This window comes from Chiloscyllium plagiosum, unplaced genomic scaffold, assembly GCF_037043375.1.
Source record: "Chiloscyllium plagiosum isolate Xiang-an unplaced genomic scaffold, Cpla_swu_hap1 HiC_scaffold_5, whole genome shotgun sequence".
Taxonomy (NCBI): Eukaryota; Metazoa; Chordata; class Chondrichthyes; order Orectolobiformes; family Hemiscylliidae; genus Chiloscyllium; species Chiloscyllium plagiosum.
Window position 1 is genome coordinate 129,766,737 of NW_028270143.1, and position 16,657 is coordinate 129,783,393.

Below are 16,657 nucleotides of genomic sequence, written 5' to 3' on the forward strand. Positions count from 1 at the left end.
GGCCAATCGGCAGAGAAGTGGCAGATGGAGTTTAATTCTGATAAATGTGAGGTGCTGCATTTTGGGAAAGCAAATCTTAGCAGGACTTATACACTTAATGGTAAGGTCCTAGGGAGTGTTGCTGAACAAAGAGACCTTGGAGTGCAGGTTCATAGCTCCTTGAAAGTGGAGTCGCAGGTAGATAGGATAGTGAAGAAGGCGTTTGGTATGCTTTCCTTATTGGTCAGAGTATTGAGTACAGGAGTTGGGAGGTCATGTTGCGGCTGTACAGGACATTGGTTAGGCCACTGTTGGAATATTGCGTGCAATTCTGGTCTCCTTCCTATCGGAAAGATGTTGTGAAACTTGAAAGGGTTCAGGAAAGATTTACAAGGATGTTGCCAGGGTTGGAGGATTTGAGCTATAGGGAGAGGCTGAACAGGCTGGGGCTGTTTTCCCTGGAGCGCAGAGGCTGAGGGGTGACCTTATAGAGGTTTACAAAATTGAGCGGCATGGATAGGATAAATAGGCAAAGTCTTTTCCCTGGGGTTGGGGAGTCCAGAACTAGAGGGCATGGGTTTAGGGTGAAAGGGGAAAAATATAAAAGAGGCCTAAGGGGCAACTTTTTCACGCAGAGGGTGGTAAGTATATAGAATGAGCTGCCACAGGATGTGGTGGAGGCTGGTACAATTGCAACATTTAAGAGGCATTTGGATGGGTATATGAATACGAAGTGTTTGGAGGGATATGGGCTGGGTGCTGGCCGGTGGGACTAGATTGGGTTGGGATACCTGGTCGGCATGGACGGGTTGGACTGAAGGGTCTGTTTCCATGCTGTACATCTCTATGACTCTAAGAGTATCTGTTAAGCCCCCAGCTACTTCCTCTCTCGCTTTCCTCAGTACTCTGGGATAGATCCCATCCAAACCTAGGAACTTGTCTACTTTAATGCGTTTTAGAATATCCAACACTTCCTCCCTCCTTTTGCCAACTTGACCTAAAGTAATCAAACATATTTCCCTAACCTCAACATCTGTTGTGTCCCTCTCCTCAGTGAATACTGACATCAAGTATCCATAAGAATTTCTCACATTTTCTCTGACTCCACACATGACTCCCCTCCTTTGTCCTTGAGTGCGCCGAACCCTTTCTCTAATGGAGATGAATGTGGAAGATATAGAATGTGGGGAAATAGATGGTGACATCTTGAAAAATGTCCATATTACAGAGGAGAAAGTGCTGGATGTCTTGAAACGCATAAAGGTGGATAAATCCCCAGGACCTGATCAGGTGTACCCTTGAACTCTGTGGGAATCTAGAGGAGTGACTCCTGGGCCCCTGGCTGAGATATTTGTGTCATTGATTGTCACAGGTGAGGTTCCAGAAGACTGGAGATTGGCTAATGTGGTTCTTCATCCTTTCATAATCTGTCTGCATATTTGTATATATCGACCCTTTCTGATGAAGGGCTTTTGCCTGAAACGTCGATTATCCTACTCCTCGGATGCTGCCTGACCTGCTGTGCTTTTCCAGCACCACATTCTCTACTCTGATCTCCAGCATCTGCCGTCCTCACTTTCGCCTACATGTTTGCTCCTCTTTCTCATGCTCACTGTTGGTAGGCCTGTAGCACAGCCCCAACATTGTTACTGCACCCTTGCTATTTCTGAGTTCTGACATATTGCCTCACTGCTCGAGTCTTCCATAGTGCCCTGCTTGAACACAACTGTGATCGCCTGTCTGACTAGTAATGCAACTCCTCCACCCCTTGTACCACATCCACTATTCTGCCTAAAGCATCTATATCCTGGGATATTTAGTTGCCAATTTTGCCCTTCCTTCAACCAAGTCTCGGTAATTGCAATAAAGTCATACTGCCAGGTACGAATCCAAGCCCTAAGTTCATCTGCCTTATCTACTGTACTTCTCTCATTAAAACAAATGCACCTCAGACCACTTGTTCCTTTGCTTTCATCATCTGCTCCGTGCCTATTCTTTCCCCTTAGTCGCACTGACTTCATTATCTAGTTCCTTCCAAGTTTTAGTTGCTGCTTCCTTACTGTCTAAGAAACACCTCGTTTGATTCCCATCCCCCTGCCATGTTAGTTTAAACCTGCCTAACAGCATTAGCGAAAGCATCCCTGAGGACATTGGTTTCAGGTCTGCCCGGTGTAGACCATCCGATTTGTAATAGACCCACCTCCAACAAAACTGGTACCAATGTCCCAAAAATCTGAACCCCTCCCCTCCTGCCTATTCTTTCTTTTCTACTGTGACTAGCACATGCCACTGGTAGCAATCTTGAGATTACTACCTCTGAGGTCCTACTTTTTAACTTGGCTCCTCACTCCATAAAATCTGCTTGTAAGACCTCATCCCATTTATTACCTATATCGTTGGTCAAAACAGTTGGCTGTTCACCCTCCCCCTTCAGAATGTCCTGATCTGAGACATCCCTAACCTGTGCACCTGGGAGGCAACATACCATTCATGAGTCTCGACAACAGAACCGCCTACCTCCTCCCCTTATAATTGAATCCCCTATGACTATAGCCCTTCCACTCTTTCCTGCCCTTCTGTACAGCAGAGGCAGCTGTGGTTCCTTCCCCTGGTGAGCATGGGATAGGATGAGCAAGTATGTCCCAAGCCTGGATTCAACTGGGAATGGGAATTGAACCTGAGATGATTAAAGTGATTGTTGAAGATCAGCCATTCCTGTTCCAGGACATTTCATACAAGAGTTCTTCAGGGTAGTGTCCTCGCTCCAAGCATCTTCAGCTGCTCCATCGATTACCTTCCCTCAGTTAGGATAGAAGTGGGGATGTTTGCTGATGGCTGCACTAGTCATGATTCCTCAGACACTGAAATAGTCCATGGCAAGATGCAGGCTTTGGCTGAAAAGTGGCAAGTGGCAAATGCCAAGCAATGACTATTTCTAATGAGATACAGTATAGCCATCGCCCCATGACATTTAAGTGTTACCAACACTGAATCCCTGCTATCAACATGCCAAGGGTTACCATTGACCAGAAATAAGAAATATTCCCCACATGCCCATTCTGCAACTTACAGAATACTGAATGGCTGGACAGAGTAGATGTCATAGAGTCATAGAGATGTGCAGCATAGTAACAGACCCTTCGGTCCAACCTGTCCATGCCAATCAGATATCCAACCCAATCTAGTCCCACCTGCCAGCACCCAGCCAATATCCCTCCAAACTCTTCCTATTCATATACCCATCCAAATGCCTCTTAAATATTGCAATTGTACCAGCCTTCATCACTTCCTCTGGCAGCTCATTCCATACACGTACCACCCTCTGCGTGAAAAAGTTGCCCCTTAGGTCTCTTTTATATCTTTCCCCTCTCACCCTGAATCTATGCCCTCTAGTTCTGGACTCCCCAACCCCAGGGAAAAGACTTTGCCTATTTATCCTATCCATGCCCCTCATAATTTTGTAAATCTCTATAAGGTCACCCCTCAGCCTCTGCTCCAGGGAAAACAGCCCCAGCCTGTTCAGCCTCTCCCTATAGCTCAAATCCTCCAACCCTGGCAACATCCTTGTAAATCTTTTCTGAACCCTTTCAAGTTTCACAACGTCTTTCCGATAGGAAGGAGACTAGAATCGCACACCATATTCCAACAGTGGCCTAACCAATGTCCTGTACATCCGCAACATGCCTCCCAACTCCTCTACTCAATACTCTGACCAATAAAGGAAAGCATACCAAACGCTGCCTTCACTATCCTATCTACCTGCAACTCCACTTTCAAGGAGCTATGAGCCTGCACTCCAAGGTCTCTTTGTTCAGCAACACTCCCTAAGACCTTACCATTAAGTGTATAAGTCCAGCTAAGATTTGCTTTCCCAAAATGCAGCACCTCACATTTATCCGAATTAAACTCCATCTGCCATTTCTCAGAACATTGGCCCATCTGGTCCAGATCCTGTTGTAATCGGAGGTAACCCTCTTCGCTTCCACTACACCTCCAATTTTGGTGTCATCTGAAAACTTACTAACTGTACCTCTTATACTCTCAATCCATTGGTAGGAGAGACTTAGGACCCAAGTGCACAACCTTAGAGTAAAGGGAAGACCTTTTAAAATGGTGATAAGGAGAAATGTCAGCCAGAGTGGTGGATCTATGGAATTCATTGCATCAGAAGGCTGTGGAGGCCAGGTCGTTGAGTATACTTAAGACTGAAATATATTTTTGAGTATCAAGGTTTACAGGGAGAAAGTGGAGAATGGGGATGAGAAAAATATCAGCCATTTTTGAATAGTGGGTAGGAGGCTGAGTGGAGAAATCGACATTTCGGGTTATATGTTTATCACTCAGCCCTGCTGGGCCGCAAGATTCATTCCTGATGAAGAGCTTATGCTCGAAACGTTAATTCTCCTGCTCCTCGGATGCTGCCTGACCTGCTGTGCTTTCCCAGCACCACACTCTTCACTCTGATCTCCAGCATCTGCAGTCCTCACTTTCTCCTATGTTATGAATATGCCAAATCATGACGTGGGACTCAAACCTGGAGGTTCTGGCTCAGAGACAGGAACACTACCCACTCTGCCATGATATCCTGGAGAACAAACAAACAAAAAAGGGTATAGAACATAGAACATAAAACAATATAGCACAGAACAGGCCCTTCGGCCCTTGATGTTGCGCTGACCTGTGAACTATTCTCAGCTCGTCCCCGTACACTATCCCAAAATCATTTGTGTGCTTATCTAAGGATTGTTTAAATCTCCCTAATGTGGCTGAGTTGACTACATTAGCAGGTAGGGCATTCCACGCTCTTACCACTCTCTGCGTAAAGAACTTTCCTCTGACATCTGTCTTAAATCTATCACCTCTCAATTTGTAGTTATGCCCTCTCATACAAGCTGATGTCATTATCTTAGGAAAAAGTATTTCACTGTCCATCTTATCTAATCCTCTGATCATCTTGTATGTCTCTATCAAATCCCCCCTTAGCCACCGCCTTTCCAATGAGAACAAACCTAAGTCTCTCAGCCTTTCCTCATAAGACCTCCCCTGCAGACCAGGCAACCTCCTGGTAAGTCTCCTCTGCACTTTTTCCAATGCTTCCACATCCTTCCTGTAATGTGACGACCAGAACTGTACACCATGTTCCAAGTGTGGCCGCACCAACATTTTGTATAGTTGCAGCATGATATTGTGGTTCTGGAACTCAATCCCTCTACCAATGAAACCTACCACACTGTAAGCCTTCACAGCACTATCCACCTGGGTGGCAACTTTCAGAGTTCTATGCACATGGACTCCAAGATCCCTCTGCACATCCACACTGCCAAGAATCTTTCCATTGACCCAGTAATCTGCCTTCCTGTTGTTCTTCCCAAAGTGCATCACCTCACGTTTGGCTGCATTGAACTCCATTTGCCACCCCTCAGCCCAATTCTGCAGTTTATCCGAGTCCCCCTGCAACCTGTAACATTCTTCCAAACTGTCCACTTCTCCACCGACTTTAGTGTCGTCTGCAGATTTACTAATCCATCCACCTACGCCTGCGTCTAAGTCATTTATAAAAATGACAAATAGCAGTGGTCCCAAAAGAGATCCTTGTGGCACACCACTAGTAACTGGACTCCAGGCTGAATATTTTCCATCACCCACCACTTGCTGCCGCCTTCCAGAAAGCCAGTTTCTATTCCAAACTGTTAAATCACCCTCCATTCCATGCCTCTGCATTTTCTCCAACAGCCTACCATGTGGAACCTTATCAAAGGCTTTACTGAAGTCCATGGATACCACATCAACTACCCTACCCTCATCTACATGCTTGGTCACCTTCTCAAAAAACTCAGTGAGATTTGTGAGACACAATCTGCCCTTGACGAAACCATGTTGACTATCTGAAATCAAATTGTTGCTTGCTAGATGATTATAAATCTTATCTCTTACAATCCTTTCCAAAACCTTTCCTACAACAGAAGTAAGGCTTACTGGTCTAATTACCTGGGCCATCTCTGCTACCCTTCTTGAACAATGGCACAACATTTGCAATCCTCCAGTCCTCAGGTACCAAACCTTAAGACAATGACGACTCAAATATCAAAGCCAGCGGCTCCGCTATCTCTTCCCTAGCTTCCCAGAGAATCCTCGGATAAATCCCATCCGGCCCAGGGGACTTGTCTACTTTCATTCCTTCTAGAATTGATAACACCTGTGCGTAACTAACCTTAATCCTTTCTAGTCTAATATCTCGTACCTCATTCTTCTCCTCTACAATATTATACTTTTCCTGAGTGAACACCAATGACAAATGATCATTTAGCACCTCTCTGATCTCTGCATGGTCCACACTCCACTTCCCACTTCTGTCTTTGACTGGACCTATTCCTACCCTAATCATCCTTCTCTTCCTCACATATATATATAGAAAGCTTTAGGGTTCTCCTTTATTCTATTTGCTAAAGACTGCTCGTGTCCTCTCTTTGTACTTCTTAACTCTCTCTTTAAATCCTTCCTAGCTGATCTGTAACTCTCCATCGCCTCATCTGAACCATCTTGCCTCATCAACATATAAGCCTCCTTCTTCTTCTTAACAAGAGATGCAATTTCTGTTCCTTAAACCACGGTTCCCTTACCTTATCACTTCCTCCCTGCCCGACAGGGACATACCTGTCAAGGACACGCAATATCTGTTCCTTAAACCAGCTCTACATTTCCATCGTCTGCATTTTGCTACCCCATTCTATGCATGCTAATTCTTGCCTAATCGCAATATAATTGCCCTTGCCTGATCGATAATTCTTGACATGTGGCATGTTCCTATCCCTTTCCATTGCTAAAATAAACGTGACATTATTATGGTCACTCTGTCCAAAGTGCTCGCCTACAACTAAATCAAACACATGGCCTAGTTCATTACCAAGCATCCAATTCAGTGTGGCCTCCCCTTTTGTTGGCCCTTCAACATATAGAGCATAGAACATTACAGTGCACTACAGGATGTTGTGCCGCCCTGTCATACTAATCTGAAGTCTATCCCACCTACACTATTCCATGTACGTCCATATGCCTGTCCAATGAAGACTTAAATGACTTAAAGTTGGCTAATCTACTACCGTTGCAGGCAAAGCATTCCATACCCTTACTACTCTGAGTAAAGAAACTACCTCTGACATCTGTCTTCTACCTATCTCCTCTCACTTTAAAGTTGTGTCTCCTCGTGTTTGCCGTTCCCATACTTGGAAAAAGGCTCTCCCTGTCCACCCTATCTAACCCTCTGATTATCTTGTATGTCTCTATTAAGTTACCTCTCGACCACCACCTTCTCTAAGGAGAACAGCCTCAAGGCCCTCAGCCTTTCCTCGAAAGACATTCCTTCCATACCAGGCAACATCCTAGTAAATCTTCTCTGCACCCTTTCCAAAGCTTCCACATCCTTCTTATAATGCGGTGATCAGAACTGTACACAGTACTCCAAGTGTGGCCGTACCAGAGCTTTGTACAGCTGCAGCATAACATCATGGTTCCAGAACGCAATCCCTCTATTAATAAAGGCCAAAATACTCCAAGCCTTCTTAACAACCCTGTCAATCTGGGTGGCAACTTTCAGGGATCTGTGTACATGGACACTGTAATCTCTCTGCTCATCTGCACTCCCAAGAATCTTACCATTAGCCCAGTACTTTGCATTCTGATTACTCCGTCCAAAGTGTGTCCCCTCACACTTGTCCACATTAAACTCCATTTGCCACCTCTCAGCCAGCTCTGCATCCTATCTATGTCTCTTTGCAACCTACTACATCCTTCGTCACTATCCACAACTCCACTGACCTTAGTGTCATCCGCAAATTTACTAACCCAACCTTCTAAGCCCTCATCCAGGTCAGTTATAAAAATGACGAACAGCAGTGGACCCAACACTGACCCTTGCGGTACGCCGCTAGTAACTGGACACCAAGATGAACATGTTCCATCAACTACAACTCTGTCTTCTTTTAGCAAGCCAATTACTGATCCAAACTGCTATGTCTCCCACAATCCCATTCCTCCGCATTTTGTATAATAGCCTACTGTGGGGAACCTTATCAAACGCCTTGCTGAAATCCATATACACCACTCTCATCTAGCATTGTTTACTCCCATCTACCTGTTTGGTCACTTTGTCAAAAAAATCAATAAGATTCGTTAGGCACGACCTACCATTCACAAAACCGTGCTGACTGTCCCTGATCAGATTATTCTTTTCTAGATGGTTATAAATCCTATCTCTTATAACCTTTTCCAACGCTTTACCAACAACTGAAGTGAGACTCACTGGTCTGTAATTACCAGGGTTGTCTCTACTACCCTTTTTGAACAAGGGAACCACATTTGCTATCCTCCAGTCCTCGGGCACTATTCCTGTCGACGATGATTTGAAGATCGATGCCAAAGGCTCGGCAATCTCTTCCCTTGTTTCCCAGAGGATCCTAGGATAGATCCCATCCGGCCGAGAGGACTTGTCTATTTTCACACTCTGCAGTATTTCTAATACCTCTTCTTTGTGAACCTCAATCTCTTCCAGTCTAGATGCAAAGTTGGAGTCACCTTGTTGGGTGTTTACTATAGGCCCCCCAATAGCAGCAGAGATGTGGAGAAACAGATTGGGAAACAGATTTTGGAAAGGTGCAGAAGCCACAGGGTAGTAGTCATGGGCAATTTCAACTTCCCAAATATTGATTGGAAGTTCTATAGATTAAGTAGATTGGATGGGGCGGTGTTTGCGCAGTGTGTCCAGGAAGCTTTTCTAAGCTTGTGGGCGGCACGGTGGCACAGTGGTTAGCACTGCTGCCTCACAGCGCCAGAGACCCGGGTTCAATTCCCGCCTCAGGCGACTGACTGTGTGGAGTTTGCACATTCTCCCCGTGTCTGCGTGGGTTTCCTCCGGGTGCTCCGGTTTCCTCCCACAGTCCAAAGATGTGCAGGGTCAGGTGAATTGGCCATGCTAAATTGTCCGTAGTGTTAGATAAGGGGTAAATGTAGGGGTATGGGTGGGTTGCGCTTCGGCGGGTCGGTGTGGACTTGTTGGGCCGAAGGGCCTGTTTCCACACTGTAAAGTAATCTAATCTAATCTAATCTAACTCGGTATGTAGATTGTCCGACCAGAGGGGAGGCCATATTGGATTTGGTACTCGGTAATGAACCGGGACAAGTGATGAGCTTGTTAGTGGGTGAACGTTTTGGTGATGGTGACCACAATTCTGTGACTTTCACCTTGGTTATGGAGAGAGATAGGTGCGTGCAACAGGGTAGGTTTTACAATTGGGGGAAGGGTAATTACGATGCTGTAAGACAGGATCTGAGGAGCATAAGTTGGGAGCATATGCTGTCAGGGAAGGATGTCGTGGACATGTGGAACTTTTTCAAGGAACAGATACGGTGTGTCCTTGATATGTACGTACCTGTCAGGCAGGAAAGAAATGGTCGTGTGAGGGAACCTTGGTTGACGAGGGAGGTTGAATGTCTTGTAAAGAGGAAGAAGGAGGCTTACATAAGGTTGAGGAAACCGGGTTCAGACAGAGCAGTGGAGGGATACAGGATAGCCAGAAGGGTCCTGAAGAAAGGGATTAGGAGAGCTAAGAGGGCATGAAAAATCTTTGGCGGATAGGATCAAGGATAACCCAAAGGCATTTTATGCGTATGTGAGAAACATGAGAATGACGAGAACGAGGGTAGGTCCGATCAAGGACAGGAGTGGGAGACTGTGTATTTAGTCGGAAGAGATAGCCGAGGTCTTGAATGAGTACTTTTCTTCAGTATTTACGAACGAGAGGGACCGTATTGTTGAAGAGGAGAGTGTGAAACGGACTGGTAAGCTATAGAAGATACTTGTTAGGAAGGAAGATGTGTTGGACATTTTGAACAACTTGAGGATAGACAAGTCCCCCGGGCCTGACGGGATATATCCTAGGATTATGTGGGAAGCATGAGAGGAAATTGCAGTACCGTTGGCAATGATCTTTTCGTCTTCACTGTCAACGGGGGTGGTACCAGGGGACTGGAGAGTGGCGAATGTTGTGCCCCTGTTCAAAAAAGGGAATAGGGATAACCCCAGGAATTACAGGCCAGTTAGTCTTACTTCGGTGGTAGGCAAAGTAATGGAAAGGGTACTGAGGGGTAGGATTTATGAGTATCTGGAAAGACACTGCTTGATTAGGGACAGCCAGCATGGATTTGTGAAGGGTAGATCTTGCCTTACAAGTCTGATTGAATTCTTTGAGGAGGTGACCAAGCATGTGGATGAGGGTAGAGCAGTGGATGTAGTATACATGGATTTTAGTAAAGCATTTGATAAGGTTCCCCATGGTAGGCTTATGCGGAAAGTCAGGAGGCATGGGATAGAGGGAAATTTGGCCAATTGGATAGAAAACTGGCTAACCGGTCGAAGTCAGAGTGGTGGTAGATGGTAAATATTCAGCCTGGAGCCCAGTAACAAGTGGAGTTCCGCAGGGATCAGTTCTGGGTCCTCTGCTGTTTGTAATTTTTATTAATGACTTGGATGAGGGAGTCGAAGGGTGGGTCAGTAAATTTGCAGATGATACGAAGATTGGTGGAGTTGTGGATAGTGAGGAGGGCTGTTGTCGGCTGCAAAGGGACTTAGATATGATGCAGAGCTGGGCTGAGGAGTGGCAGATGGAGTTCAACCCTACCAAGTGTGAGGTTGTCCATTTTGGAAAGACAAATAAGAATGTGGAATACAGGGTTAACGGTAGGGTTCTTAGTGAGGTGGAGGAACAGAGGGATCTTGGGGTCTATGTTCATAGATCTTTGAAAGTTGCCACTCAGGTGGATAGAGCTTGTAAGAAGGCCTATGGTGTATTAGCGTTCATTAGCAGAGGGATTGAATTCAAGAGTCGTGAAATGATGTTGCAACTGTACAGGACTTTGGTTAGGCCACATTTGGAGTACTGTGTGCAGTTCTGGTCGCCTCACTTTAGGAAAGATGTGGAAGCTTTGGAGAGGGTGCAGAGAAGATTTACCAGGATGTTGCCTGGAATGGAGAATAGGTCGTACGAGGATAGGTTGAGCGTGCTAGGCCTTTTCTCGTTGGAATGGCGAAGGATGAGGGGTGACTTGATAGAGGTTTATAAGATGATCAGAGGAATAGATAGAGTAGACAGTCAGAAACTTTTTCCCCGGGTACAGCAGAGTGTTACAAGGGGACATAAATTTAAGGTGAAGGGTGGAAGGTATATGGGAGATGTCAGGGGTGGATTCTTTACCCAGAGAGTGGTGGGGGCATGGAATGCGCTGCCTGTGGGAGTGGTAGAGTCAGAATCTTTGGTGACCTTAAGCGGCAATTGGATAGGTACATGGATGGGTGCTTAAGCTGGGACAAATGTTTGGCACAACATCGTGGGCCTGTTCTGTGCTGTTATGTTCTATGTTCTATCTCTGTATCTTCCTCGCCAACATTTTCATTTTCTATAGTGAACAATGTTGAAAAATATTTATTTAGTGCTTCCCCTATCTGTACACATTGGGGAAAAAAACTGATCCATCCGATGTACTAGAGCTATAACATTTCCAGTCAATGTTGGGGAAGTTAAAGTTCCTGTTCCTTTCACTCCTACTCAGAATTGTTTTGTTAATCCTCTCTTCTACCTCCCTGAAACTCTGCGGAGGCCTATAAAAAAACTCCAAGCAGTGTGACCCCTCCTCTCCTGTTCCTAATCTCAGCCCACACCACCTCAGTAGACAAGTCCTCATCAAACGTTCTCTCAGTCACCATTATACTATCCTTGACTAACAAGGCCACGTCTCCCCCTCTTTTACCGCCTTGTCTGTTTTTAATGAAAGATCTAAATGAAGGAACCTGCAAAATCCATTCCTCACCCTGCTCTATCCATGTCTCCGAAATGGCCACAACATCGAAGTCCCAGGTACCTATCCATGCTGCAAGCTCACCTATCTTATTTCGGATACTTCTGGCGTTGAGGTAGACACACTTCAAACCAGTTTGCTGTCTGCCAGCACATTCCGGTGACCCTGAAATCTTGTCCATCCTTCCTACTCTCGTCCTCCTGTGCACTGCAGCTACACCTCCGGTTCCCATCCCCCTGCTGAGCTAGTTTAAACCTACCCGGATGGATGTGATGAAACTGAGAACAACAGGTGGTGTCTGAAAAATTGATACATTAAAAGTTATGATTTGAAATTATTGAACATCACCATCTACAAGTTCCCCTGCAAGCCACTTGCCATCCTGATCTGGAAGTATATCATTGTTCCTTCATTGTCGCTGCATCAAAATCTTGACATGCCTCCCTAATAGCAATGTGAGTCTACCTACAATGCATGGAGTGCAGCAGTTCAAGAAAGCAGCTCACCACTGGGGCAATAAATGCTGGCCAGCCAGCCACATGATTTTTGAGTTTGATTGTCTTAAGTAAAATTTGAGTGGTTATCATTCCTGATATATGTAAAATTGAGCTTCCCTATACTTAAAATTTCAAACTAAGACTGCTAATTCAAATGTGATTTTGAGTCTGGTTTCAAGTCTGGTTTCAAGTCTGTATGCCTCTTGCAGAGGATTGTCACATTCGTCAAAGTCAACTCAGTCACATGATCGTGTGGATCAATGACTTCCAGAGCACATCTCGGAGTGAGGAAGAAAAGGTTGTGTTTGATGTTCTTTGTGGGGATTTCAATTTTGACAACTGTTCACTGGGTAAGTTTCTGTTCATACAATGAAAAATAATAATTATCTCCACTCCACGGCTAATGACCCATGGTCACCTTTCTTAGCTAATTTAGCCTCGCAACATTCAAAGGCTAGCCATATTTGTCAAGTCTTTGTGTCACTATTGATCTTACCTAATTTGTACTACTACCTATTCCCATCTTAGTAACTTTATCCCAACTTTGCCCATTTGTATTACCTCATCTGCTGAAATCATTAACCAAGTTTTTGTTGCCCCTTTGTTGACTCCTGTTCAAACAAAAGTTGATTTTTAAACTTCTGATCCTTGTTTACAAGTCCCTCCTTGGCCATACCTCTCCAATCTCTCAATTTTCCTTAGTTTTGTAACCCTCCAAGATATCTGTACTACTCTAATTCTGGTCTCTTGTACATACCAAATTATAATATTTTAATATTTGTGGCTAGTTGCCTAGACACTAAGCTGTGGAATACCCCCTAAACATTATTGTTTATCTAACTCCTACAAGATGCTGCTTAAAGTGTACCTCTTTAACCAAGCTTTTGGTTATCTAATCTAAAATCTCCTCAAATGACTTGGTGTCATACTTTTGTTTTATGTCCAGTGAAATGCTTTGATACATTTTTATTATGTTCAAGATGCTATGTCAGTATTTTGTTGTAATTAATCATCTGTGCGGACTGTTCACTACAAATGTAAATTTGAATTCCTGTTCTGGGTATATCACTTGTAATTTGTGCTTTTACTACCATAGAAGATGAGGGCTGCCTTCTGATCACTTTGGATCTAGATTAGAGTGGTGCTGGAAAAGCACAGCAGGTCAGGCAGCATTCGAGGAGCAGGAAAATCGATGTTTCAGGCAAAAGGCCTTCATCAGGAATAAAAGCAGGGAGCCTCTGAGTTGGAGAGATAAATGGGAGGGGAGTGGGGCTGGGGAGAAGGTAGCCAAGAGTACAATAGGTGGATAGAGGTGGGGATGAAGATGATAGGTCACTTTGCTTTTCAGTGATTCACTTGACCACTTCTTAGGCAGTGACCAATTTGTATGGGATGAGATGCACCAGTTTGGTTAATGACTGCAAGTTCACTTTGATACAGGGCATTTAGACAGGGCTGTGAAGAAGGCTTTTGGCACACTGGCCTTCATCAGTCAGGGCAGTGAGTATTGAAGTTGGGAAGTTATGTTGTAGTTGTGAGGCCACACTTCGAGTATTGTGTTCAGTTTTGGTCACCTTGCTATAGGAAGGATGTTATTATACCAGAATGAGTGCAGAGGAAATTTACAAGGATATTGCCTGGAGTCAATGATCTGAGTTATGGGAGAGGTTGGACAAACTAGGACTTTTTTCTTTACTGTGTAGGAGACTATGGGGGGACTATATAGAACTGTATAAGATAACGAGAGGCATGGATAGGGTGAATGCATTCCATCTTTTTCCCAGGGCTGGGGAATCAAGGACTAGAGGACATCTGTTTAAGGTTATAGGACACAGAATAAAAGGGACCCGAGGGGCAACCTTTTTTTTTAAAAGAGAATGTGGTATGCATATGGAATGAGCTGCCAGCAGAAGTGGTTGAGGCGAGTATATTAACAAATGTTAGAAGGCATTTGGATGAAGACATGAGTAGGAAAGGTTTAGAAGAATATGGGCCAAGTTGAGAGAAATGGGATTAGTGTTGATGGACATTTTGGTTGGTATTGACCAGTTTGGGCCAAAGGGCCTGTCTCCATGCTGTACAACTTTGACTCTAGGACATTATTAGATGAGTAAGGTGTTACTGAACTTGCTAGGTTTTAAACTACAATTCAGCTGATGGTTATTTTTATTTAGCCGGTGTTAGTAAAATCTAAAGTTGTGCTGGAAGAACCCAGGTTTTAGCCTTGATCTATGCAGAAGTATCTGGTCTTATTATTATTAGACAGTCTTATCTGGAAAATTAAAAGAAGGTTATCTAATTTTGTATTAAAGCTGAATGCTAAAGTAGTTCAACTCCAATCTACTCCATCCTGAGGCCATTTGAGGATTCTACTTGGACTGGGTGATGCTAACTGAATAACACCCTTAACTACTACTTTTTCTTCCAGAAGACCAATTGGAACAGCAGCACCAGATACTCCAAATATATAAAGATCCCTGCTGTTCTGGACCGGGTAGAGAGAAACCTGGAGTCATAGGTTAGTACAGGTACTCTGTTAACTTACTCTGTCATAGATTCTTAAAGCACAGAAATAGACCATTCAGTTCAGCTATTCCATACTGACCAAGTTTCCCAAACTAAAACTAGTTCTGTTTGCCTTCTTTCTAAATGTGACTCCTAATTTTATTTGTTGTTTTAAGGGGTGTGGGTCTTCCTGGTAAAGTCAGTATTTGTTTATTTCAAATTTTCCTGAACTGTGTGGCTTGCCAGGCCATTGCAAGTGTCAACCACCTTGCTCTGGGTCTAGAGTCACATGTAGGCCAGACTGTGTAAGGGAGTTAATGCAGCTCTTTTTTCACTCTATCTGGGCTCCATCTCCACCTATCGTTTACTCTTTTTGTTTCTTTTTCCCCCTCCTCCCAGCCACCCTCTCTCTGGCACATATGCCAACCTCTTCTCAGCTACACTCAGTTCTCAAAGAAGGGTCACTGAACCTGAAATGTTAACTCTGCTTTCTCTCCACTGATGCTGCCAGACCTGCTGAGATTTTCCAGGTATTTGTGATTCTGTTTCCATTACTAAGACTGCTGCTTTTCACCCAACTCCATGGATCCCAGCTTATCTGCTACTTAAACCCTCATTATGGTTTGTTACCTTTAACACTTCCAATGTACTCTGAGTATCCCCATCTTTCTCCTTCATAAATATAAGAGCATCTGAAAATCTATCCATGTTTGGTCTCTCTCCAACATCAGTTCACCCATCACACTGTTCTGTCTAACTTGAAAATGTTAAAAGCATTAATTTCAAAATTTTCATTTCTTGTTTTAAAATCCCTTCTTGGACTCTACCCTCCCTAAAATTCTCCGACACCTGCACTCCTCCAGTACATGGGCGGTAACCTCAGCTGCCAAGGTCCTGAGCTCTGCAATTCCATCTGTAAACATCACTGCCTCACTATCACTTTCTTTCTTCTTTTTAAGATTCTTCTTTAAACCTATGTTTTTGATCAATCTTTTGATTATAGAAACCCTACAGTGCAGATAGAGGTCATTTGGCCCTTCAATTCTCTACCAAAAGTCCAAAAAGCATCTCATCCAGACCCATCCCTTTGCAAGATAGGGGACTCTGCGACCCCCCATCAGGCACTCTGCTTCCCTTCCCATGAACAAAGACACGGAGGAGTTCGTCCAAAACTATTTATTCAATTCTGCAGAACCGGGTGTTACCTCAATGGCTTCCCACGAGGCGCGCACACAGATTGTAATCCCCGCACGTTATATACATGTAGGAGTGGGCTGGGCCTTCTACAGTCTCAGCCAATGAGTGTTAAAGTTCCCCACTGTCCTCCTGATGGATGAGATTATTTGGTTATTCACCCAGCCAATCAGTGTTCGAGTTCCCCGCTTCTCCCTTATATGGATGATGACGTACAGCCGTGGTTGTGGGCGGTCCCTCAGCCACGAGGAAAGCTGTTTCCATTGTTCCATTCATGAAAATCTGGGGGAGTGTCTGCTCGTGCTTACTACAAGGTAGAGAAGACTAAAATGGTGGCTTTGTACTTACTATGTGCTTACTACAACAGTTAATGATTTAAAAATTACACCACCCCCTGCATCCCTATCCCTGTAGCCCTGAATTTAACATTCTCTCCCCCCCCCCCCCCCCCACCTTAACCCAGTTCCAACCTTTCAGTTCAGCACTGCCCTCATGACCTGTCCCATCTGTCAATCTTCCTTCCCACCTATCCGCTTCACCTTCCTCTCTGACCTATCACCTTTACCCCACCTTCATCCACCTATTTCACTCTCAGCTATCTTCTCCCCAGCCCCATTCCCCTCCCATTTATCTCT

General features: G+C 44.5%; 1 protein-coding gene across 2 annotated transcripts in view; it reads left to right on the forward strand.

Annotated features, from left to right (window-relative positions):
* The window catches only part of smpd5 (sphingomyelin phosphodiesterase 5), a 72,446-nt gene that overhangs the window by 40,070 nt on the left and 15,719 nt on the right, over window positions 1-16,657 (forward strand). For both annotated transcript variants that reach the window (XM_043690912.2, XM_043690913.2), the window contains exons 4-5: window positions 12,533-12,673; window positions 14,752-14,841. In XM_043690912.2, coding sequence (XP_043546847.1) covers window positions 12,533-12,673; window positions 14,752-14,841 — 231 coding nt within the window. The remainder of the gene's footprint in view (window positions 1-12,532; window positions 12,674-14,751; window positions 14,842-16,657) is intronic.